Source organism: Tripterygium wilfordii, chromosome 1 (assembly GCF_013401445.1).
Source record: "Tripterygium wilfordii isolate XIE 37 chromosome 1, ASM1340144v1, whole genome shotgun sequence".
In the NCBI taxonomy this organism is placed as follows: domain Eukaryota; kingdom Viridiplantae; phylum Streptophyta; class Magnoliopsida; order Celastrales; family Celastraceae; genus Tripterygium; species Tripterygium wilfordii.
The window spans coordinates 389,619-412,728 of record NC_052232.1 but is presented as its reverse complement, the minus strand read 5'-3'; the positions used below and the strand labels follow the sequence as shown (position 1 = coordinate 412,728).

General features: G+C 38.7%; 3 protein-coding genes across 6 annotated transcripts; 2 read left to right on the top strand and 1 right to left on the bottom strand.

Annotated features, from left to right (window-relative positions):
- Positions 1-13: 13 nt before the first annotated feature.
- Positions 14-4,000, top strand: LOC119997886 (zinc finger CCHC domain-containing protein 10-like). The gene is made up of 2 exons (XM_038845116.1): positions 14-142; positions 2,708-4,000. The coding sequence occupies exon 2, from the start codon at positions 2,818-2,820 to the stop codon at positions 3,607-3,609; it is 792 nt and encodes a 263-aa protein (XP_038701044.1). The 5' UTR covers positions 14-142; positions 2,708-2,817; the 3' UTR covers positions 3,610-4,000.
- Positions 4,001-4,424: 424 nt separating this feature from the next.
- On the top strand, positions 4,425-8,004 carry LOC119997915 (DNA-directed RNA polymerases II, IV and V subunit 9B). The gene is made up of 4 exons (XM_038845148.1): positions 4,425-4,582; positions 4,716-4,791; positions 6,239-6,397; positions 7,743-8,004. Exons 1-4 carry the CDS (start codon positions 4,554-4,556, stop codon positions 7,821-7,823), a joined length of 345 nt encoding a protein of 114 aa, XP_038701076.1. The 5' UTR covers positions 4,425-4,553; the 3' UTR covers positions 7,824-8,004.
- Positions 8,005-8,246: 242 nt separating this feature from the next.
- LOC119997804 (PH-interacting protein-like) lies at positions 8,247-22,247 on the bottom strand. Of its 4 annotated transcripts, none has more exons than XM_038845006.1 (25): positions 21,841-22,247; positions 21,551-21,662; positions 19,695-20,067; positions 19,293-19,447; positions 18,376-18,615; positions 17,829-17,938; positions 17,662-17,739; positions 17,468-17,568; positions 16,932-17,026; positions 16,683-16,798; positions 16,420-16,523; positions 16,272-16,349; positions 15,918-15,996; positions 15,588-15,756; positions 15,036-15,106; positions 14,624-14,704; positions 14,446-14,516; positions 13,193-13,289; positions 13,035-13,094; positions 12,273-12,327; positions 11,763-12,163; positions 9,732-11,660; positions 9,064-9,630; positions 8,910-8,968; positions 8,247-8,640 (listed from the first exon to the last, which is right to left on the bottom strand). In XM_038845006.1, exons 3-25 carry the CDS (start codon positions 20,051-20,053, stop codon positions 8,445-8,447), a joined length of 5,271 nt encoding a protein of 1,756 aa, XP_038700934.1. In that variant the 5' UTR covers positions 20,054-20,067; positions 21,551-21,662; positions 21,841-22,247; the 3' UTR covers positions 8,247-8,444. The 4 variants fall into 4 exon arrangements, with proteins under 4 accessions (XP_038700934.1, XP_038700942.1, XP_038700948.1 ...); XM_038845014.1 differs by having other exon boundaries at positions 19,695-20,058; XM_038845020.1 differs by having other exon boundaries at positions 21,551-21,647.
- Positions 22,248-23,110: the final 863 nt, after the last annotated feature.

Here is a 23,110-nt window from a genome sequence, read left to right as displayed (position 1 = left end):
GTTTACTTACCTGTTTATACGGCGGTTTTTTTTGTCGTATGTCGGCATGTCTCTCGTCTATATAACTCTTCGCTGTCTTTCTACAGAAGCTCCCGCAATAATTAGGGATTCGGGGGAGGTTCGTTGTCATCGTCTTGAAAGGGTATGTATCTTGTTTTTCTTGTCTCTTCAATTCCTTCTGCGTTTAAGGTTAGATTTACGGGAGGTTTCCTTTTTGCAAATTTAGGTTTATCGGGACTTGCATGTTTGATTGTTTCGCGAATTATGAGTTCTTGCTATTTATTTTCGTTTGGGATTCAATTTTCGGAGAAGAGAAAGAAAAAACCGAATATTGTGTGAAAACTTGAATATGTTTTTTTTTCTTCTCTTTTTTATTTCGTGATTATGAAATTATGCTGGCGTCGTTGATCGATCTGATCTGATTTTGTACGGTGGAGTCTCGAACCGACTAAGCCTTACGAGTCGGTAGTTTCAGAAGCATGTTTAGTAGTTGATAGATTTGAACTAAAATTCAAACTGAAAAGGCGAGCTTAAGTAGGGAGCAAGACAACCTATGTGCGATCTCTCTCGATAAGTGATGTAATTTTTGAAACTACCAATGTAGATTTTGTGTAGGATTGAACAACCAAAACCTTAACCCCCAAATTAAGCCCAAAAATTAAGAACCCTAGGACAAAATTCAACTGGAACAAAATTCTTGGATTTTTTGAATCAGGCAAAAACGACCCTGAATCTCTCAGGTAGGGTCGGATAAACTCACATTCCCCTCTCAGTCTCTTACTGAGCGTGTCTAAGGAATCTCTCCTATAACAAATTTGTATAAAAACTCTCATATATTTATTCTTGACTTGCATCCATATATATAGACTCTTGGTAATCCTAATTACATAAGAAACTTCCTTCAAATATAACTAGGATCCCTAAAAGTAAACTAATATGACTCTAATTATAACTAGGACTTGACTTAACAAAATAACCTAATTAAAGACTCTCAAAACAAATAACTATTACTAAATTCGAAATTCCAGCACACCTGGAAATTCTGACAATACCCTTACTGTGAAAACTAAAGGAAACTTAGTTAAAATAGACCCAATAATAGACTAACTTATAAAAGACTATATTAATGGTCCTCCTGCATCAATAGGGTTAGGGATTATCTGGGTTTGTGATGCAGGCGGGCCCCACCCCACAGAGGTCCTCCCTCTCGAGGGCGTGGGCTGTCAACCCCGAGCCCATCGCAACCCCTCCTGGGCCATGGGCCTAAGGGCCTAGCCCAACTACATCAGGCCTGCAGGCCACACACTCCAACCCATCTTGGATGCATTCCTGCAAGCCAAAGGTTGTTGATGGCGGGATTCGAACCCACGCCACCCTTTAACACTAAGGCATGGGTTGGAGTGTGTGGCCTGCAGGCCTGATGTGGTTGGGCTAGGCCCTTAGGCCCATGGCCCAGGAGGGGTTGCGATGGGCTCGGGGTTGACAGCCCACGCCCTCGAGAGGGAGGACCTCTGTGGGGTGGGGCCCGCCTGCATCATAAAAGTGCACTTTTATGATGCAGGTGGGCCCCACCCCACAGAGGTCCTCCCTCTCGAGGGCGTGGGCTGTCAACCCCGAGCCCGTCGAAACCCCTCCATGGGCCACGGGCCTAAGGGCCTAGCCCAACCACATCAGGCCTGCAGGCCACACACTCCAACCCATCTGGATGCATTCCTGCAAGCCAAGGTTGTTGGTGGCGGGATTCGAACCCACGCCACCCTTTAACACTAAGGCGTTGCGCCTTAGTGTCATCCATTGAGCTGCATGGGCTGTCAACCCCGAGCCCATCGCAACCCCTCCTGGGCCATGGGCCTAAGGGCCTAGCCCAACCACATCAGGCCTGCAGGCCACACACTCCAACCCATCTGGATGCATTCCTGCAAGCCAAGGTTGTTGCTGCAGCTCAATGGATGACACTAAGGCGCAACGCCTTAGTGTTAAAGGGTGGCGTGGGTTCGAATCCCGCCATCAACAACCTTTGGCTTGCAGGAATGCATCCAAGATGGGTTGGAGTGTGTGGCCTGCAGGCCTGATGTAGTTGGGCTAGGCCCTTAGGCCCATGGCCCAGGAGGGGTTGCGATGGGCTCGGGGTTGACAGCCCACGCCCTCGAGAGGGAGGACCTCTGTGGGGTGGGGCCCACCTGCATCAGTTTGACTTCTCTTTGAATTGGTAATTGACTAAATAGATTCCCAATTCAGGGAAGATAATATAATGGAGGGTTGTCATTGATATTTGATTTGCTTTGGTTTGGGTTTTTTTTTTTGGGACCTGCAATTTGCCACTCTTCTTTAGGGATATCATTTTCTGGAACTTCTCTTGTGGTTTGTTGACATGCTTGTGATTGTCTTTCTAGCAAGATGAGAGAATGAATTAGATTTAGAACTATCTAACAGAGTTGGGATCACATATTATTGAAGATTAAGTATGGAATTAGTTCCTGTAAGCTTTCTTCTATTGATTTTTTTTCCTCCCTTAAGTCCTAGATGGTTTTTGATAATTTTAGCCATTGATCTTTGAACTTTGTAGCATATGCTTCTTTACTTGCTTAGAAGGATTATCTGGGTTTTCTGACATCTGCGTACTTTGAATATTTTGGGCACTGCACCCCCCATCACATTTAGTATCCTATCTTCTCTTGTGAATGACTAGTTCAGTTATTAAATGCAGGTATTGAGAAGATTGGAGTGGAGTGGGATTGATAGAATATCAGAGGTTCCAATTGTTGTTCCTGTGTTAAATTTGTGTATATTCTAGTTGGATTTCTGGGAAGTTAGAGCATGTCAAGTAAGAAGGAAGAGAAAGCGCAGGCTGCAGCTGAAAGACTCAAGGCTGCAGCCTTGAGTGCTGCAAAGGGTCTTAGTCGCGCCCAGGCTGAAAGGGCAGCGGCTGCAGCTGTGCGAAATGTTAATGCTTATGGCCAGAAAGAAGAAGGGCCTAGCAGATGGCAGGAGAAGAGGGAAGCAAAGAGGCAGATGTACTTGATGAGTACTGAAAAGGCGGTAAGACTGGGTGAAAGAAAAGACCTTAAGCCTTCAATGTCCACTATTGGTGGCAACGCACAATGTCAGAAGTGTTTTGAAATTGGACACTGGACATATGAGTGTAAGAATGAACGTGTCTACATCTCACGACCCTCTCGCACTCAGCAACTCAAGAACCCGAAATTGAAGATGAAGCTCTCAATCTCTTATGATTTGGAAAACCCAGATGTCAATAAGGATGAAAAGGTTGAGAAGCGGTCGAAGAAAAGTAAAAGGAAGCATAGGTCAGATTCTGATTCTGGCAGTGATAGTGAGGCTTCAGTTTTTGAGACTGATAGTGGGTCATCAGCTGTGACTGGATCTGACTACTCTTCAGCAGAGAGTAGTACAGATTACAGTTCATCTTCTGATTCGGAGGAAGAGAGGAGGCGGAGGAGGAAGAAGAAGCAGAAGCAGAAGCAGGGAAAGGGTAGGCGTAGGAGGTACAGCTCGTCTTCCGAGTCTTCTGATTCAGATTCTCCTTCAGATTCTGATTCTGGTGATAGGAGCAGCCGACGGAAGAGTAGGAGGCATGGAAGAAAGCGCTGAATGGGGCAATTGCATGTTGGCTGGACTATTTGTGACATTTAATCAGCTTTGTGTTGTGCTTGTATGTTTTTGATACTGTCTCCTGCTTCATGTGTGTTTTGACAGGCTCATACGTTAATAGTGGAGCGCATCAGTTGAAACCCTTCTACAAATAAAGCATGCAGAACTATTTTGTGTTTCCTTTCCTTCCTTCAGCCATTGTTATTATGGTGTAATGACTTAGTTGCTGTGATAAGTTTGCAATTAGGGCTGCTATTTAGAAAAGACCTTGGCCCCCTTTTTTTCTTGTCAGTAGTGCTGTGCCTTGGGTTTTCATTACGTTGTCTATCAGTTTAGCTGTTTTATAGGTTATCCTATCATACTCAGCAATGTTCAAAGCATTTAAATTAAATCTTTTCCACCTTGGAGTTATTGGGTTCATTCTTGACGCCGTCCTTTTCAATTGTAATTAGTTTCCTTGCGATTAAGATGATGGAACACGCAGAGCAAATGCCACCACTTGTGGAAAGTTCAACTGGTTCTCACCCAGGATCCGTGAGAGGTTGCAATTACTTGCACAGTTTTGAAATGGTACATTATTACTAGTAGAGATCCCAAAGTGTGACGAGCATTCCACAAAGAAATAGAAATATTGGTTGGTTTGAACTTTCAATCTCCCGGAACCATAGATCCCAAGTCTAGAGCGGAGGGATGGTGAACTAAGCTATTATCAAGTGTTGCTCATCCGTATGACCAAACCAACTAAAAGCTTTTCAAAAAATGTTTTTTTTAATTTACAAAATCACCCTCGAAAAGAAAAGGTCTATTCATTTAAATTTGTCGAGCTTCCTCATATTTGATATTCGCTTGAGAAGATCTGGAAGAGAAGAAACAGAGAGAGCGCGCTAAAATCCCGAAAGAAGTAAACCACTGCTCTCTGCCAGTCAAAACCCGAAGCTTCGAAGATGAGTACTATGAAGTTTTGCCGAGAATGGTATGCGAATAACCATGTTTTCTGTAATTATTCCTCATCTTCATCATCAATTCGCCCATTGAATCTCGGTTATATTCTATTAATTTTGTAAAGAAAATTTTAAAAGCAAATCAAACGATGTGAAATTCTGCAGCAACAACATTCTGTACCCTAGAGAGGACAGGGAGCAGAAGATCCTTCTCTACGCCTGTCGCAACTGCGATCATCAGGTCTCACTTTGAACACATTAGGGTTTTTCTTTTCCTACCCAATTACATTTTATTTATCTGGTTTATTATTTGTGTATTTTAATCCTGATCGTCCCTATTTTTTATTTTCACTTATTATTGAATTTCGTTTTCTTGATAATCTCGCTTCTTTTTATTTTTTATTTTTTATGCTCATTTTATTAAGTTTCTCAGCCTTAAATACTTGAAACTCCATTGTGAAAGTTGCATGCGACTTTGACGAACTCCAGCAGTTACTGTTTTGATAATTTACCTTGAATTATGTTGTATCTATTATTTGATAATAGCATAGCTATCGAGGGCTGTATCTCCCCACTCTATAACTATCAAGGGTTTAGTTCCTCCCTCGGGTATCTTTTTATATTGGAACTTAAAAGCCTACTGTGCTCGCTTAGATGTTCTATGGGTTATGTTCTCATGTTTTCTTCCAGAGACCGTTATTGGGTATTATTATCACACCCACATCAACATGTCAAAATTTTATTTTCCCTTGTTAGTTGCTGAGGCATTTGCTTCCAGAAATTTTGTTTACGTATATAAGTTGATTAAAAGGGTGAAGCTGCAGCCTTGAGGTAAACCCAGGGGCCACATATTCAAATCTCACTAACAGCCTTTCGGCAATGCAGTGTAAGGCTGTGTTTATCTTGCCATTCCTTGACCCGTAATCCGTTCCCAAGCCGTTGCATGGTAGTTTAACAGTTTAGCCTTTTATATAAGTTGATTAAAAGTCAAAAGTTTAGCTGACTAGAGCAGACATGTTTTATGCAAGAAAGCTCCTTGTGGGTGTCGTAGGACATACCTTATATGTTTATAGATTCAAAAATCAAAATTGTGGATTTTCTTGTTTAATTGCTTCACCAATTGTGATCGGTGGTTCTATAACTTATTACACAATTCACGAGGACTGTGAAACATCCAAACTATGTTGGAGATTTCTTTCCATGTGTTTTTAGCTGTTATTTCAACATGATTGTTTACTCCTGTAGTATTCTCCGTGTATTTTGGTGTTGCACCACCTGTTGGCTACTTGGCTTACTCCCTGGGGTCTCCGTTAAATTTGATGGTATAGGTTTCTACACTTAAAAATTTATTTGCTTAATAATTGTGACAAGTAATTGCTTATGCACACACTTTAGCCTTGATATGAGATGTTATGGAATATTAAATTTTACACTCGAGCCATCTTCAATTCTGCCTTTATTATACATATGTTGCTGTTGAAATGCTAATGATCAAGGATAGTGCTTATGATCTTGCTGCCTCCTTTTGGTCTATGGAAACACAATCAAGAATTGCTGCTATATTCTGCTAATGCCATTAATTTTTTTCTTCATGTGGGTTGCGGATCAGTTCCCTTATGTTACCTGTGAAGTATTGCATCAATTGATGATATCTTATCATACATTCTGCAAATTGTGAAACCTTGCAGGAGGCTACTGATAACAACTGTGTGTACAGAAACGAGGTACATCATTCTGTTGGGGAGCGCACTCAAGTATTACAGGACGTAGCTGCAGATCCCACTCTTCCTCGCACTAAATCTGTTAGGTGCAACAACTGCGGCCATGGAGAAGCTGTATTCTTCCAGGTTAGCTTCTTTCCCTACTTATGTTCTCTGTCAACTATAATTGATGGCTATGCATGCACAAATCTCTGTGGTTCTTGGTGCAACTTTAGGCATTTTATCAGTTGGTGCACATGTTACTTAAAGGGACTACTTTAGTCCCATGTTTCCATAGCATGATAAAGATAAAATTTTACCATTTTTTGGGAGATTGTTATATGGAGACTACTAAAGATCATGGACCTGTGATATGGGTTCTATCTTGCTATGAAGTGCAGCTGTTGGTTCCTTTCGTGGGTAGGTTTGGTTTTGGAAACTCTTTTGAAAAGCCAATGTGAACATAACTTAATTCATGAAAAGAAGAAATATGGTAGCATTACCGAGGCATACATTTAAATGCAGCATGATTGTGATCTTGATGCATAATAACTTGTGTCTAATTTTTTTTTTTAGACCAATCTGCTAGTACATCTGATATCTTTTTCCTGAGAAAGAAAGTCTAGGCCTTCCTAGGATACTTTATTGATGGTGCTGTGAAGCTTTGTTTGATCCTCAATTACGACCTGTGTTCCATGGGGGAGAGAAGGAAAAGCCCCCTCTGGTGCTGAACTAATTGATGTGGTGGATTCTAACTGATTTCTCTTTCTGAAAACTGTTCGGGACAGAAGTTTGTACGGTGTCTGCCACAGAACCATAACTCTTTGTCCCCCCCAAATTCTTTCTTCTTTTCCATAGCTCCTTGTCCTGCATTGTTGATCTTCTGGGGAATTATGTTTTTGAGTTGTTGACTGTTGTGGAGCTTAAGAGCATGCCACTGCATCCTCTTGTCCCCTCTCCCTCTTGCTTGTTAATGACATGTTTATTCTGAAACTTCTTATCTTTATGTTAATTATGTGGATAGTGTGGAATTTATGCCAGGAGTAACATAAGATAACTCCATTATAGAGAAAAAAAAAGAAGGTCAAGTGTATTTCAATGGTGGCCCATCTAATTGAACTTTTTGAAGCATAGTTCATATAGACATTTTGATGAGCTTATTAAATTGGTCTTAGCTGCTGATGTTTAATTACCAAATTAATTAAATATTAATGCTGACATAGATGTTGGGGCTTTCTGGTTGAGAGTAAATATGAACTACTTACTATTAAAAGGAGTCTAATGTTACTAGCAAGCAAAGAAAGGAAGAGATTATATTTTATTCTGTCTGTTAACTTCCTTTCCAACACAAGTGACGATTTGTTTAGGCTGACATGGAATGCTACTTAAGGGATCATATGAACATACACCATCGGCATTTTAGTAGAGCTGTTGTTTGTGCAATTTGCGGCACTCATAATGTTGGTTTTTCCTTTCTTGGATGAATATGCAGGCTACTGCTAGAGGAGAGGAGGGTATGACGCTCTTTTTTGTCTGCTGCAACCCAAACTGTGGCCATCGATGGAGGGATTAGAATCCATTTGCTCATAGTGCTTGTTGATGGAATTCAACACATACCTTTCACAATGAAATATAACTCCCGATTTTTCTGGCTCAAATGTATTTTGCTTAAGAGCATGACTGGTATGTACTTTCGTTATGATATTAATGGCGCAATATTTCAGTACCCTGCGTTGTTTAGGAGTATTCAATAACATGTTCCAGAATTTTTTTTAAAAAAAAGAAAATTTTGCATTAGCTACCCACGGAATTGTTAGATCACCTATGTCTACTGATATAAGATATCTAAGATAACACACTGTCTAAGGAGCCAAAAAAAAAAAGCCGATTATAAAAAAAAAAATTCAGTGTATTCTCTATTTCTTTGTAGTTGATGATGCTGATCTAAGTGTCAATCTGTACAATGAAATTAACTGCGAAGGCTTCTCCACAGCAATTAGCTAAAATTTTCTTTTAGATATCTATTGCCCCTATTTAACAAAGGTATCATATTGATTCCAAAAATTGGACTTGACGAAACTATGTGAAAGAAAAATGGGCCTTTCAACAAATACAACAAAAAAAAATATCTACAAAAAGGAAGGACCCAATGGGCCCAGCTAATCTCTACAAAACTTCTTTTAGAGGCCTAGAGCTACAAGGATGACAATGTCCTTGTAAACCAGTCTGACAAGCGCCTTATCTTCACCAAGACATCTGCATTCTTTCCAAAGTATGATTCCGCATTTTCCAGCATGACTCCAATATCATGCTTCACTCCCTCCAAACTTCGATAGTAGTTGTTCTTTAATCTTGAGTGGATCAAATCAAGGAACACTGGAACTGGAAACCTGCCAATTTTGTGGGTACGAAAGAAGGGTTCAAGTCGCTAAAATTAAACAGAAAAGCATATAGGAAGTGGAACCCGTGCAAATTGGAATTCATGGATAAATAGAAAAGTTAGCATAAAATTTATATGGTTGCTAAACGAGAAGCAGACAAAGCCCTGAAACCTAGTTGAAGGGATAATTTCATATATAAGAACTTGTAAGTCAACTAATTTGAATCCGAAATGGTCCAAAAAAATGAGAACCAGATAGATAGACAGCAACACTCTTACCTGTTTTTATAACCAGACTTCTCCGAAGCTTCATTCAATTTTCGAATCCCATATCGATCCTGAAATGTTGACAAGATTAATACGATTTTGCAGGATAATATATAGTTGCATTTTGCAAGAATCTTTTGCATATAGAACTTGTAGGGCTAAACACCTGGGGTTTAGTACCAGACTGCTCCAGTTTGTCGAAGGCAGTCAAAAGCTTATTTGTTTGATGGTCATCAATATGGGGCTGATTCCATGGCGAGTCAGAATCAAAAAGCTCCCAGGGACTGTGTGATACTTTATCACAGAGATTTTTGTACAGGACAGAGAACCTATCCCATGGACTATCAGGAAAATCAGGAGATTTGGGTTGCACAGATACAACTCTGCCATCCCACCAACTACCATCTTTTTCATCTGGATTTTTCCACCAGACCCTACACTTGTCCCGTACCGACCAGTTTCTCTGCATAGCAGCATCAAATCGAATTTTTTCAACAAGAAAATCTGGAAAACCGGTAATTTCTGGCAGCTTCAATTTGAATGATTTTCCACACACGCTGGAAGAAGGATCAACAAATTGGAGTGCCATTTTACAGCAACTATCCCCTGATGGAATGGTGGAATATTTAAGGCCTCCTACTTTACAAAACTCTACTGCTCGTATGTTTCCTCCTATTGAGGTCCAAGGTCCAACTTCCTTAGAGTGAGCACCTTCTATATACTCCTCGTGACCCTGAAAAAGATCAAGCACAAGTATAAATCATTGAGATCGAGTCTCCTAACAAACGAAAATGGAGGAAGAAAAATCAGTAAAATACATCTTCCAATATTTACCTGTCTCAAATATACTACCTCATCCCCAAGCTGGGGGATGTAACGAGAGCCCTTGTCGGGCATTGACAACAATAACCACGATCCTTCCTTTGTTACCTGATGCCACTTCTTCTTATCTATGGGACTTGTATCCCGAAAATGATAACTGCTTCTTCTATTCCGAGTAGACCTCAACCCAACAGTCATCTTCAACTTTGATCCCCATTCTTCATGTGCAAGTTGACTTCTGTCTCTGGAATTACCATTGTTATTACTAGCACTTCTATGTGCATTCTCTGAAAGATGTCCTTGCCCCATCTTGAGTTCATTGCTCCCAATATTCCCATCTTGTGTGTTTCCATTTAGGCCTGTTAGATGAGTCTGGAGAACCCCTTCAGTCATTTTCTCATATGAATCTACATCGACATCATTGGAAGTGCTAGCTCTCATTCCACCACATCCTTCTAAGTTACTTCTAGCCCTATGTGTCTTTGACCTCCTATAAACAACATCATACATCCGTTTTGGATTTGACAGTGAATCACCCAAAGCATTGGTCGAAGTTTCAACAGAACGAGGATCTAATTCTTCCACTCCTACGCCTCGAAGACCCCTACCATTGGTGCCACCACACCGAGGAACTTCTGAAACCAGATCCTGTTTCATGTCCAAAGTGTTACTATGCACCAATTCACATGCACCATTCCTCTGAATTTCTGCAGCGTGGTCTAATTTTGACTGCAGAGGCCTTTCAGGATTCATCATGACACAATTTGACCTAATCCTTAATTTTGGTGGAAGTCTCTCTATCATTTCAGGTCGATGATCAGAGGCGCCATTCTCATTACCATCTGAGCGCTCCATAGTAGTATTGGCTGCACCATTCACAACTTCAGAGGCACCATTCCCGTTACCCTCCCCATTAATTGGAGCATATATATCCATCTTAACTGCATGGCTGCAAGCTTCTGCTGCACCATTCACAACTTCAGAGGTGCCATGCAAATTACCCTCCCTGTTCGCGGTAGCAGATTCATCCATCTTAGATGATGCATGAATGCAAACTTCTTCTGCACCATTCACAACTTCAGAGCTGCCATCCACGTTACTCTCCCCATTCAGTGGAACAGAGTCATCAATCTTACTTTCACCATTGCAAACTTCTAAAAAGGGAGATGGTGTATCGTTGTGACAAGCACCAACGGGACCATATGCATTCAATGATGTGGGCTCTGTTAATCTCAAACGTTTGGAAGAACGGGGCTTGACCCCACCCCATCTAATGTTATCATTTTTGTAACCCTCATTCAGGTCTGGATAACTTTCAACCTTGTTTAATTGTCCTCTCCGATGTGTTTCCTTAACATTGCAATTTGCATCCCCGGCAGTGTACCCTAAATCAGGGAAGCCCTTATGACCATTTACACCAATGGTTTCATGAGAAGTATTGGATGATGAGCCTATGATACCAACCTCCGGCAGAACAAGTTTATTTGAATCCTTAATAGACAATTTAAGAATCAGTCTCCGCCTGTTTCCATTTATCATCTGAGATTCAGTGAGTTCATGAGATTTGATCTTATCCATAGGCCCTAGAGAAATTTGTTTCCCTTTTGAACGCCTGGCTTGCACATTTTTCAGGGATCCATCAGTTTCTTGACTCTCATTGCTTGAATCTTGCAGATGGGATTCATTTTCTGATGAATAACTTACTGAGACATCCTCATCATCTCCATCCGTGGACGTTCCTGATATTCTTGAGAACAAAGTAAGAGCATTACGTGCAGCAGCTCTCTTAGGTCTCAGTGACTTCGACATGGAAGACCTCCTCTTTGAAGCTTTTTGTCCAATTTTTGACTCCCTAGATCGATTACTTCTAAATGAATTGCCATCACTTGCATCTAAATTCCTCCTTTTGACTCGCCTTCCAGATGAAGTCATGATCTCAATCTGAAGAGGGAGAGAGATAGGAAAGGGTGTTTCAGGTTAAGTCATTTCCAAAAGAAAATTTGAAACAAACTCATGAGGAGAAAAAAAAAGAAAGAAACTTACATCAGCCTTTTGTTTTCTCCTCTTTGATCTGCGAAGGGCATTCTTAACCGCATCCTCGACCTCACTGTCTCCTGCACTGCACTCTGGATCACTAAAGGAATCAGAACTTAAACTTCCTTGCTCCTCTCCAGAAGAATACTCTTCAGTAACATTGTACTCTGAATCAGCATCGTCACTGTGCACCTCAATTTCAGGCTCCCAATCCATTGTTGCCATCAATTCTGGCAGTGGATCAACCAATGCATCTAAGTCTGCCAGGGGAAGCATTTGATAATCTGGGTCTACACTGAAGTCCGGTCCAACAGCAAGTTTTAGGGAGCAAGGTTTCCACTCCAATCCCAGAGCTCCTAACCGTCTTTTCTGGTATGTGCTCTGATAAGGTTCTGGGTAGGGCTCCAATTCTAAAATTTTCCAATCCAACTATCAGTCTACGAAATTTAAAAATCATAGGAAAAACAGTCATAACAATATTGCTACTAATTAGGGTCACAGAGAGTTGAGATAATAAACCTGCATCACAAAGGAGATCTTGCCTATTTCGTAGGTAGGGTATAAGTTGAGTTTCCTGAATCAGATGTTCCACTATTGTTATCCGAGCAATCACAGAATAGAAGTTGATCACAAATACAACATCAAGAACATCAGCTTGCCATGCTAACCACAAAATTTACAAAAGAAGATAACCACCCAAAGTTCAAATCGTAGTCATCAGAGAAATTATAACACAACCTCACCACTTAGTTTTCAATACATGTATAAAACAGTCTCTTAACCATTGAAAAGAGCAACTCAGCACATATGACTCTGTACAAGGCAAATTTATGCAGTTTGATGACTAATGTCAGAGACTGTTTCCACAATTTTAACAAATAACATCAAGAGTCTTAAGCATATAGAAACTCATAAATACATATCATATATCAAACTAGGGAAATATGGGCGAATACATGTTAGAGATGTGTCTTGGGGATTAAGAAAAAGTCACTTGTTTGAAAAATGCATACATTTAATTGCAAAGTTTGTTTCTACTTCAGTACTTCTAGCCATGAAAGTCAACACTGGTGGGTGTTCTAATCTTATAGAAAATAAATTTCCCTAGTAAACATGGAAACAAGTTCTTAAATAGAAATCTTGTAGGAGGAATCAGGACATCTGCTTTATGACAATTTCAAACTCTCTAAAGTGATAACAAACCACTACCTGATTTACATAAGGTGGAGCAGATAAAGTAAAAAAGCAAAGAGATGACAAAAGTCCAAATGGTTAACTAACCCGGTCAACCACATTTCCATAAGTGTCTTGGGTGAGGGGACGATAATCACCAAGGAAGAACTGTTAGAGAATTGAACGAAGAATAAAAAACAAAAAAAATCCCAGGATGCTAATTATGAGTAAAACATCGTAAAGTAATAGTTTTGGTATCCAAGTACCTGATCATATTTCGCATCCTCTTGAGACTCACCCTGACCAGTATTTAATATGTATAATTGACCAACATCATCTGAGAGAATGATGGACATTCCATCCCTACATCATAAAGAGAAAATTTTGCAACAAGGTCAACCGCGTCCATCTCTATTGTGATGCACATAAACTAACTTCAGAAGAAAGCAGTATCACGGATAACCATCCGTCTGATAATAATAATAGCACATGATACTTCATCATAACTATGAAAGGGGGAGGGGTTCAGCAGTGAAGCGCAATCTGAGGATCGAAAAGCACCAAATCAATAGCTACCATGCAAAAAGTATAATCACATAAGATATATTTATATTTTGCGCGTGCTTTAATGAGTCACGCCATGAGGCTTCAAACTCAGTTGAGGCTAGGTTGGGGAAAAGGGCAAGAGAGAGACTGCTTTTGAAAAGCTGATTACGACCTTAAAAAAAATTGATGTTTTTCAAACAAACTATATATGATGAGAAGAAGCTAGCTTTTAACAGCACACCACAAGTAGATACAAAGTTCCATAAACTGCTTCTAAAAGTTTTACCAAACACCATTTCCACGCAAATAAGCATAAGCACTCAAAAATATGCAAGTTCAAATTGAATCATAGATAGGCTTTTACAAATTGCTTTCTTTAAGCAATTTTCGATAAGCAAAGGCAACGCCGATCTAGGCCTCAATCTCAAGCTGACACTAATCAAAGAGGCTAGAGGCTTCAATTGCAACCAATTTTGAATTCCACAGCATACTGACAGTATTCAAACTCAATGGGCGAATTATGTTAAATCATACTTCTGGTTCAATCGGACATATGAAATCACTCCTTGCTCATTTACGTAATCCATGTGACGCATGGGAAGAAAATAATGTGCAACAATTAACAGTTTCAGACATTTCATATGTTGTACTTACATATGGATGTCATAGGCCAATTCTATCTATGTCAATTTATAATTTGAAACCTAGGTTAGCAGATGTTATTTATGAACATCCAGAGGCGTTACCATTTTCAGACACTAATCAAAGTATCAACAAAACAATGCAATTACAGTTCTAAAAAATTTTCAAACATTAAACTTCCATAAAACCAAAGAATAAGTGCTCAAGCAAATAAAAACTGTCATAATTTCCGCTCCGATTTAAACTGAAACCAAACCAAAATAGAAGAGTAGTGTCAAGTAGATCAAGTGCAAGAAGAAATTCAATCAAGTATCATTATTCCTGCACTTACGGTGAAAATTTTCCATCAACTAATTTGAAACGTGAAATTTCATACGTCCGGATCGGTACACCCTCCCATATCTGAATCAAAAATGGAACCATTCAATAGACATACATTAAATAAAAAAAAAAAAAAAAAAAAAAAAAAAAACCCTTACAAAAACAGGCTTAAGAAATTGAAAACTCACATCCCATACTATTATCCTCCCATCATAGCCAGCACTCATAGCTATCCGAGGGTTAAAGGGATGAACATCCAGAACATATGTCTGCCGAAGAAACAAATATGGTTAAGAAACAAATATGGTTAGACATAGACATGTTGATCTGATAAGTAAAGTACATAATGTTTTGAATCCAACTTTGTACAGATTTGAACTGACAGGTACTGAAGCCAGAAGCAAAAAGTGAAATTGGGTGGATAAGATGCAAAAGAGAATCTCATCCCGTGCTTATGGGACGATCTTAGTTTTCAAAAGGATTACTACATAAAAGTTGATCATTTGCAAAAACTTATTGAGATTCCACCACTGTAGCAGCATCTTTTGGAGATAAGAATCAGGCATATATAAAATTGACACCAAAGATAAAACCACTCACAGATTCAGTATGCCCTGTCAAGGAATGAACTAAGCTGCCATCAGCTGCATTCCAAACACATATTCTGCAATCTGCATTGCAGTAAAAAAAATTATTTCCTTGAACTAATATGACTTAGCATCTCAGCAAAATGCAAGAAGAGAGCATTGTGCTTCAGAATTGTTCAAGAAAATTAGATTGAAACTCATCTAACGCGTCCATGATTTATTCAATGGAACTTTCAAACACCATATTTATGCAGACGGCTTGACTAAAAATATGATGCATCAAAGGCAATGCTTCATTCAAGAATGCAAACATAGGAAATACGAAAATACTTTGAATCAAAATCAAAACATAGTTTTTATACAGCATAGTAGGACATTATGTTTGGGATTTATGCGTATGAAACAGCTTCACACTATGGTAAGATTGCTTCACTGCGCCTCCGTATCATTGCAAATAAACTGTGGCGTACCCAAAAAAGAGACTGGTTCTATTTATTAAAGGATCAAGGCATCAAGCTAAAGGGGAAGGGGCAAAGACATTTTGGTGGATGAATTAACAACAAACCCATGATGGCAGCAAGGACGAAGCGATTGTCAAGGCTCCACACAATCATATTAACACCACGAGGAGTTGGAAGAATTCTCTGACGAGGGCCCCCTCTTGGAGGTTGAGGCGGTAGAGGAGGAGGAGGAACTTTCAGATGATATGCACGGGTCCATCGGCCAACTTTCCCCTGAAAACACAAACAATGGACCCATAAACCCAGAGAAGAAACAATCAAGGCTGAAAGGAATAAAACAACAAATTTACAGAAAGGTCGTGAACTCTCAGTCTCACTAAAAGAACTTATAAAAGCCAAAAGGCAGAAAGTAAAGTTATCATAGATAAGTTTACGTGTGATCTACGTGATCTTGGAATCCAAATTATTGCACTGCCATCACGAGAACAGGTAACTACGTTGTCGTGAGAAAACCTGAAAACATACATATAAAATGATTGCTATTAGTAATCCATTAGGTGATGCAAAACCCATAACACCCCCGCCCCCTGGAGGAATGAAAATGTTACTCTTAGAATATGTATAAATGATGTGAAATGCCCAACCCCCAAGATAACTTATTGGGTTGGGGCAATTCACATCATTTATACATATTCTAACATTTACAACATAAAAAGTGCCAATTCAAATCAGTATCAGTGATAAGAAGCATGTCTCAAAGAACCTAAAATAAAGTTCTCCATACATACCATGAATTTCTAAATTTAGGAATACCATCTTCCTTTGAGCTATCAATCAGATGAAATCTAGACGTCGCAGCACACCCACTGCAAAATAAGGTATCATATATCAGCAGTCAAGACTTTTGTAACTGTGTATTAGAAAGGACATACCAACCTAAATTGCACATAATTGACGTCGTTCTCGTGGCCAGACAATATATCTATCTCATGCATTGGCTGGTCTGAATCCTCCAAACTAGGTTTACAAGCATTCCACACCTGCAAGTAACAAATTACTATAAGTTTATATAAGAAAGTCTCTCACACGAGCAATCAGAGAGAGTAAAAATATGAATAAAAAACAAAAAAAAATAGCAAGTGTGCCCAAGCTAGCCTAGCTCAGTAAAATGTGCATGCATAAAAGATCTTCAGATGTACCCTAGCAAGGGTGTCTGAGCTACCAGTAACAAATACAGTTCCATTAGCATTGAACGCACAACAAAAGATTTGATGGCTCTGAGGACCAGCACTTGAGGAAGCACCGTTATTCTTCCCTGCAATTTTTCCATTTTTCTTATAGTTAGTTTCACATGAAGCAGAAAAATAATCATGTTCATACCAAAAGAAAAGAAATAAAAGATCAAAAAAAAAAAAACAGTATACGGAGATGAAGTTAAAACAACTGACTGGATATAGAATCAGCAGGCCTTGGAACATATATGCGTGGACCAGGCGAGGAAGTCCTAACATCCCATATCCTACATGTACCATCATCAGACGATCTGTGCAGAAGATAAGGAAACAATAAATTAACATCACCAGATAAGGGTTCAGATGTGCATGAGTTCATGTCTTCCCATAAATGGTGTCAAAAGGCCAACAAAATTTTCAACGAGGAAAGGGCCAATAGGAAACAATTAAGTTTATCAACTCAAATCTGAAGGCATACCATTTTTAAGTAGCACAAAAACAGCGTGAGAATCCACGTCATATAATTAAGCACTACTTCAAATTAATAGTGAAAATTTAAACTACAGAGAAATGATTTGCCTTTTAAAAAAAAAGATAAGAAAAGAACACTTGAGTCCCAATAAACTTCTATTGGATGCCTATGATTAAGTTCTACAACAGAAGCTGCATACAACCAAAAAAGAATGATTGTATAGAAACTCCATGTAAAATAATGGGCAACAATAACCCTAAAGATCAAGGATAACTCGTACGAAAGAAGGTGGTATGCAGAGCCAGGCCTAAATTCAATGGCAGTAACAGCTCCAGTATGTCCACGGAGAACTGATATTGGAAGCCCGTCAGGCAAACGCCACTGCAATAACCAGAAACAACATAAGAATTAAGAAAACAAGTTTAAACAGGGAAAAAGAAGAAAACACATTGCTTAGAAGATAATGAAGCTTACAACTCGAATGATACAGTCATTTGAAGCAGAAGCCACCATAGAATTGTTGGAACTCACAGCCAAGTCAGTAATGTCACCCTTGATGCATAAAACAAAATGTAAACTAAAAGTAGGCAAATTGGCAAACAATCAATAGATGTTTGTGCTACATTGAACAACCAACTCACTTCATGACCACGGCAGCTGGTCAAGCAATATGCAGTTTCCATAGACCAGATCTTCACGAGGCGATCATCTGAACCAGTAATTACGTATCTCCCCGAGCGGTCAAATATTGCTGCAGGATTACACATGGTAATAACATTATGTGATGACCATCTGAAGATACAAAAATGCTGTTCATGCTCAACCTTACGAAGTCAAATGAGAAATTGCACTAAAATAAGTAGGAAAGTTGGGAGGCCAAAAAAGAGCAAATAAATGTATGAATTGAATAAAACTATAAAAGTGAGACCTAGAGCCAAACAACCACAGATTTATAAGCACCTGACTTTATTGTTCAAGCAGCATAGAGATGGGGAAGCTGCCCCAAAAAAATGTTATAGCTGAATGGTAGTTAGATTTCAGTGTTACTTAAGAATCTCTTAAGAAATGAGTTCCAGTTTTCACAGTACACTTTCTGTAGATCTTGGTCCTACTATGAGAACTAACAAAATATGAATATAGTATGAATTAAACCTTCACTTCTAAAAAACTTTTTTACAAAACCCATACCACAATACACAGCATTCCGGTGTCCACGCGTCTTCTTTATGTTTTGCATTTTCTGTACCATTGTTGATGGTTTTGAAATGGCATAACATGCTGAGCGTATAGATGGTGCACGGTGGTGTCTTGTAAATCCACCACCAATCTCCCTCAGGCTTAGCCCACGAACTTGGTCAGTACGCATGTGAGGCCAACGCATGTGAGCAGGAAGAGATTTGATTTCATTATTTGCCTGGTCCCTGTCATCTGTATAAGAGGAGCACACACAAAATTAACAATACCTTAAAAAAATTGCACCAACAAATTATATTTCATACAGAATATTTCCTTCATGTGATAGAAAAGTTCCTTCCATAAAGAAAACAAGCAAGAAAGAAGAATGAAAATTCTTACAAATCTCAATGAACATAATCTCAAAAAAACAAAAATAACAGCAACATATCAACAAGAAAAACGTACTTACCAGATTAAATGGAAAAAAAAAAAAAGCATTTCGTTCATTAGTGCGTTAAAAATTAAAATAAAAGGGGATATTCAATAAATGGGGATATCTTGGTTCAAAAGTGCTTTTTTATGTGATGAATGGGTCAAAAATACTTCAGTTAGATAGGACAGTGTGGCTTGGGCCTTGGAGCAATATGGGATGACATGCATGGAGGGAATCATGAAGATGGGAGGAGCTGTATCACAGGCATTCATTTTGCTATTTTGCTGGTGGTGTTGAAAGAGAGAAACTAGCGGCCACTGCATGTGTTACTACAGGCTTTTTTATGTCAATGAAAACATATCTTGTAAAGCTTCATAGTATACTTCATGTTGTAGAACACGAGCAGTTCCCCCCTCAGTGCTTTTATCATTTCAAAAGATATGACTGACACACACACAAAGAGAGATAAGGTCTAGCTTAGGTTAATGTCACATACGGCTCAGAAGCGAATATGACCCCTTTCCCAAAAGAGTAGGAACATCAGCCGCATTTGGAGCACATCCATGGATCATGCCTTGAGATGGAGATGCTTCAACTATCATCAACTGCTTCAAAAGCTTTACTAAGTGATCCTTCTCAATGTGAGGGTACCTAAGTACATAAAAATAACAAGAAAGAAACAATTTATTAACCCAGGCCAAAAAAAAAAGACACAACCTGCATTTCACCAAAATAGTAATTTGCTTCTGTAAGAATAAAAATCTAGGAAGAAAAATGTCATAAGCCAAGATTAAAAGCAACTATTATACAAAATAATAGAATAAAATTAGACACCTTATAGTGTCAATTAACAACCCAGGGGAAAAAAGTAGAACACAATGCAGAAAGCATATTATACCTCTCAACCAGCTTAGTGTAAGGTAACGGGAATGACATGCCATCGTCATTTTCATCACCACTACATACCCCAGTCCTTGAGTACCAGGCATGATATCTACTGGGTAAGAGTTGATGCTCAAGAAGTTCGGTCCCAAGCTGTTCATAAGTTCTGTGGCATGGGCCAGCCGACAGGAAATGCATTATCAAAAAATAAATTTCTCTGAGATCGATATCAACATCAGGCACATCTGTATGACTTGTCTCTGGGTTTGCTAGATTTGTAAGTTGAGCATTTTCCTGCACCCTAGAGGAAAAATCCAAAGCCTTCATACTCGCAGAAGGAGCATCACCACAAGGAATGTATTTCTGGAGAGCCATATTTCCTGTATATCCTAGAAAGGAAAAAAAAATACTAAATAATAAAATGATAAATAAAATACTTGGCATCCATCAAAGGAGTATCACACCAAATATGATGGGTATCAGCTTGGTTACAAGTGAAAATCTACCTTTGGAGTTGATGGCTTCAAGTTTACTTTGTAACAACAGGGGCAAAAGGAAACTTTAGCTAAGTATACATATCGTCACTAGTTACTGTGATTAGAAAGAAATAATAGACTCTTTAATGGGAAAGAAACTGAATTAGATAAATTCATAGATAACTGGCCCTCTATGACCAGGTTCTGGTCAACCTTTAAGAAATTATAAGTTTTGATGTGACAGTGATCTTTCATTTCTTTATTTTCTTTCTCCGCAATTCATTTTACTTTGTACTTTTCTTTCTGGTTGCGCTCACTTAATAAAATTTTGTTTGCATTCAAAAGGAAGGGGGGAAAAAAAGTGTAACACGACAATTCAAATAATCTCCCATAAAACATAGATTTTGACATAACCACGGGGAATGATACAACCACGAAGTTTCCATGGCATAATAACCCAATATTGTCAATTCTTGAACTAACTAACAAGGTATAAGTGATAGTGCCCAGTATGAAGTCATCGTGTTTGACACATGCTGTCATGGTTTTGATTTTAGTAAATCTGGGACATATTCTAATAAACTATCAAAACAAATAATGTGAATAGAACAAGTTAACTGGTTATTTATTTCATTAAAGAAAATTTGGAATATAAGCTATGATCAATCTTTTAGAATTAATAAGCTTGTTCTCCAACAACAATCATCAAATAAAAGGAAAAAATAAGAAAAAACTAGCAAACCCTATTGTTTTGAAGGACTACAGAGATACCTATCTACCAGCTCAAGCTCTCGACTAGCAAAGACAAACTATTTGCGGATTTATTAGCATGAAATACTCTGACAACTCTAACAACAAAAATCGAGAATTCGAGATTCCATTTACATGTTTAGAGTTTCCAAGATATTCCCACTCCCCAAACCCACTTTTCTAGCTTCCCAATAAAATAAAGCTCATAGCCTCGCCAAACATAACCAAACAGGCACTATTTAAATCACAGTAAATCCATCCAAAATTAACCTCAAAATCATGATCTCCTTTCCAATAGATATACATATACATATGAACATACATGCATGTAACTCTGCTTGATAAGGGTCACTGGGGAGCCAGCATAAGACTTCGCTAAACTTGTGAACCTCAATCCATTAGAAAATACTGGAGGTCTTTTGTGACCAAAGGATACCTGTCTTTACAACCTAAGGCTATAGCTGCATAACATAAATATGTGTGTATGTGAGTGAGTGTATTGCACTAAACTTAAACTGACAATGTAATGCAAAACTGAAACTCAACCCAGAAATTCACTCAACTAAGTCAAACAAGCACTATTCCATTCAATCTACATCGGTATATAGTGAAAACACAACAAAATGAGAGAGAAAACAGAACGAACCTCTTATAATGCATCAACTAGACTTAAACAGGAAGGCAGTCCCTGGAAAACCCGAAACTCCCTTCTAAGCTTTTGAAGACCTGAGCGGCAATAATCCCTAATGCATCACTCTCTGTCAGAATCAAAAACCCTAAAATTCAATCCCTCTTTACCTTCTACCATTACACAACAGAAACTAATAAGCTTCACCAAACAAACCAAAATTGATATCTAATCTCACACATGCATAGTCCCTGACCAATTCAAAAACACGTTAAAATCAAACAAGATTACAAAACAAGAAGTCTTACCGTAACAGATGCATTCAATGGAGTATTCTTTCCCAAGAAGAGGATTCGGTTTTGTACTTTGCTTAACGGATTGAAAGGCAACAGTCCAGGGGAATCGTTGAGGGCAAAAACTGCAACTATAAAAATTAAATTCAATAAGAAAAAGAAGAATGTAGAGCACGAGCGAGACGAAGAATTCAGATTCCCGGAGAGAGATTCTCGCCCTGTGCGGTCCTCTCGGAAAGTGATAAGAGATTGGAGAGGGAGTAGAGAAGAAGAACGAGAAACAGAGAACTAGATTAAAACGACGCTGTTTTACATCTTCAGGAATCAGGCCTACTCTGCTGCTGGGTCTAAACTTCAAAGATGCCTGGAAGAGAAAATAAATATCAAAACTGAAATTATAAGGTTGGAAATGTCAATAAGATGAAACCAATGAAAGATGGGTCGATTGGCAATCGGGTTAAGTATATGTGTCACCAATAAACATATTTCTCTAAGATATTTAAAAAAAAAAAAATAGATGAAGGTTATTCCAACCATGCAAATAAGGAAACGTGAAACATGTCTCTCCATGAGATTACGGCATCAACGACAACTATATCAATATCTCTATTATAAGATAATTTTATTTACATCATATAAACTACTACTAAATTTAGCCACCTATTTTAATCCTATAAATTTACACTTATATTTTATAAGTTTACAACAAATATCTAATGGACATTCTAAACTACCATTCACTTGCAAAATTATGATTTTACACACCCACACTCAATTTGAACTCCTTCACGAGGTTGCAACATCAACGACAACTACATCATTATCTCTATTGCAAGAGACACCATATAAACTACTACTAAGTTATCCTATAAATTTACATTTATATTTTATAAGTTTACATCAAATATTTAATTTATATACTAGACTATCATTCACTTGCAAAATTATAATTTTACACACCCACGCTCGATTTGAACTCCCCTCATCGATAAAAATTTCGAACCACTTAACACTTCACCGACAAACGTCCGTCCACCGGCTACAGAAAACCTCGTCTCCGGCCATATCGTCCAGGTATTACAAGGAGATGGAGAGCTGTAACAGAAGAAGAAAACGCAAGAGCAGTTCATGCTGCTGAAATGTTCAAATCTGATAATCCACTTTGCAAGGTTGTTTGGCGACCATCCTATGTAAATAAATACCCTCTTCTGGTGAGCCCTTTACATCCCACAAAATGCTTTGCCGAATTTTAATTGTGCTTTTGAAAACATGATGCTGCTTCTTC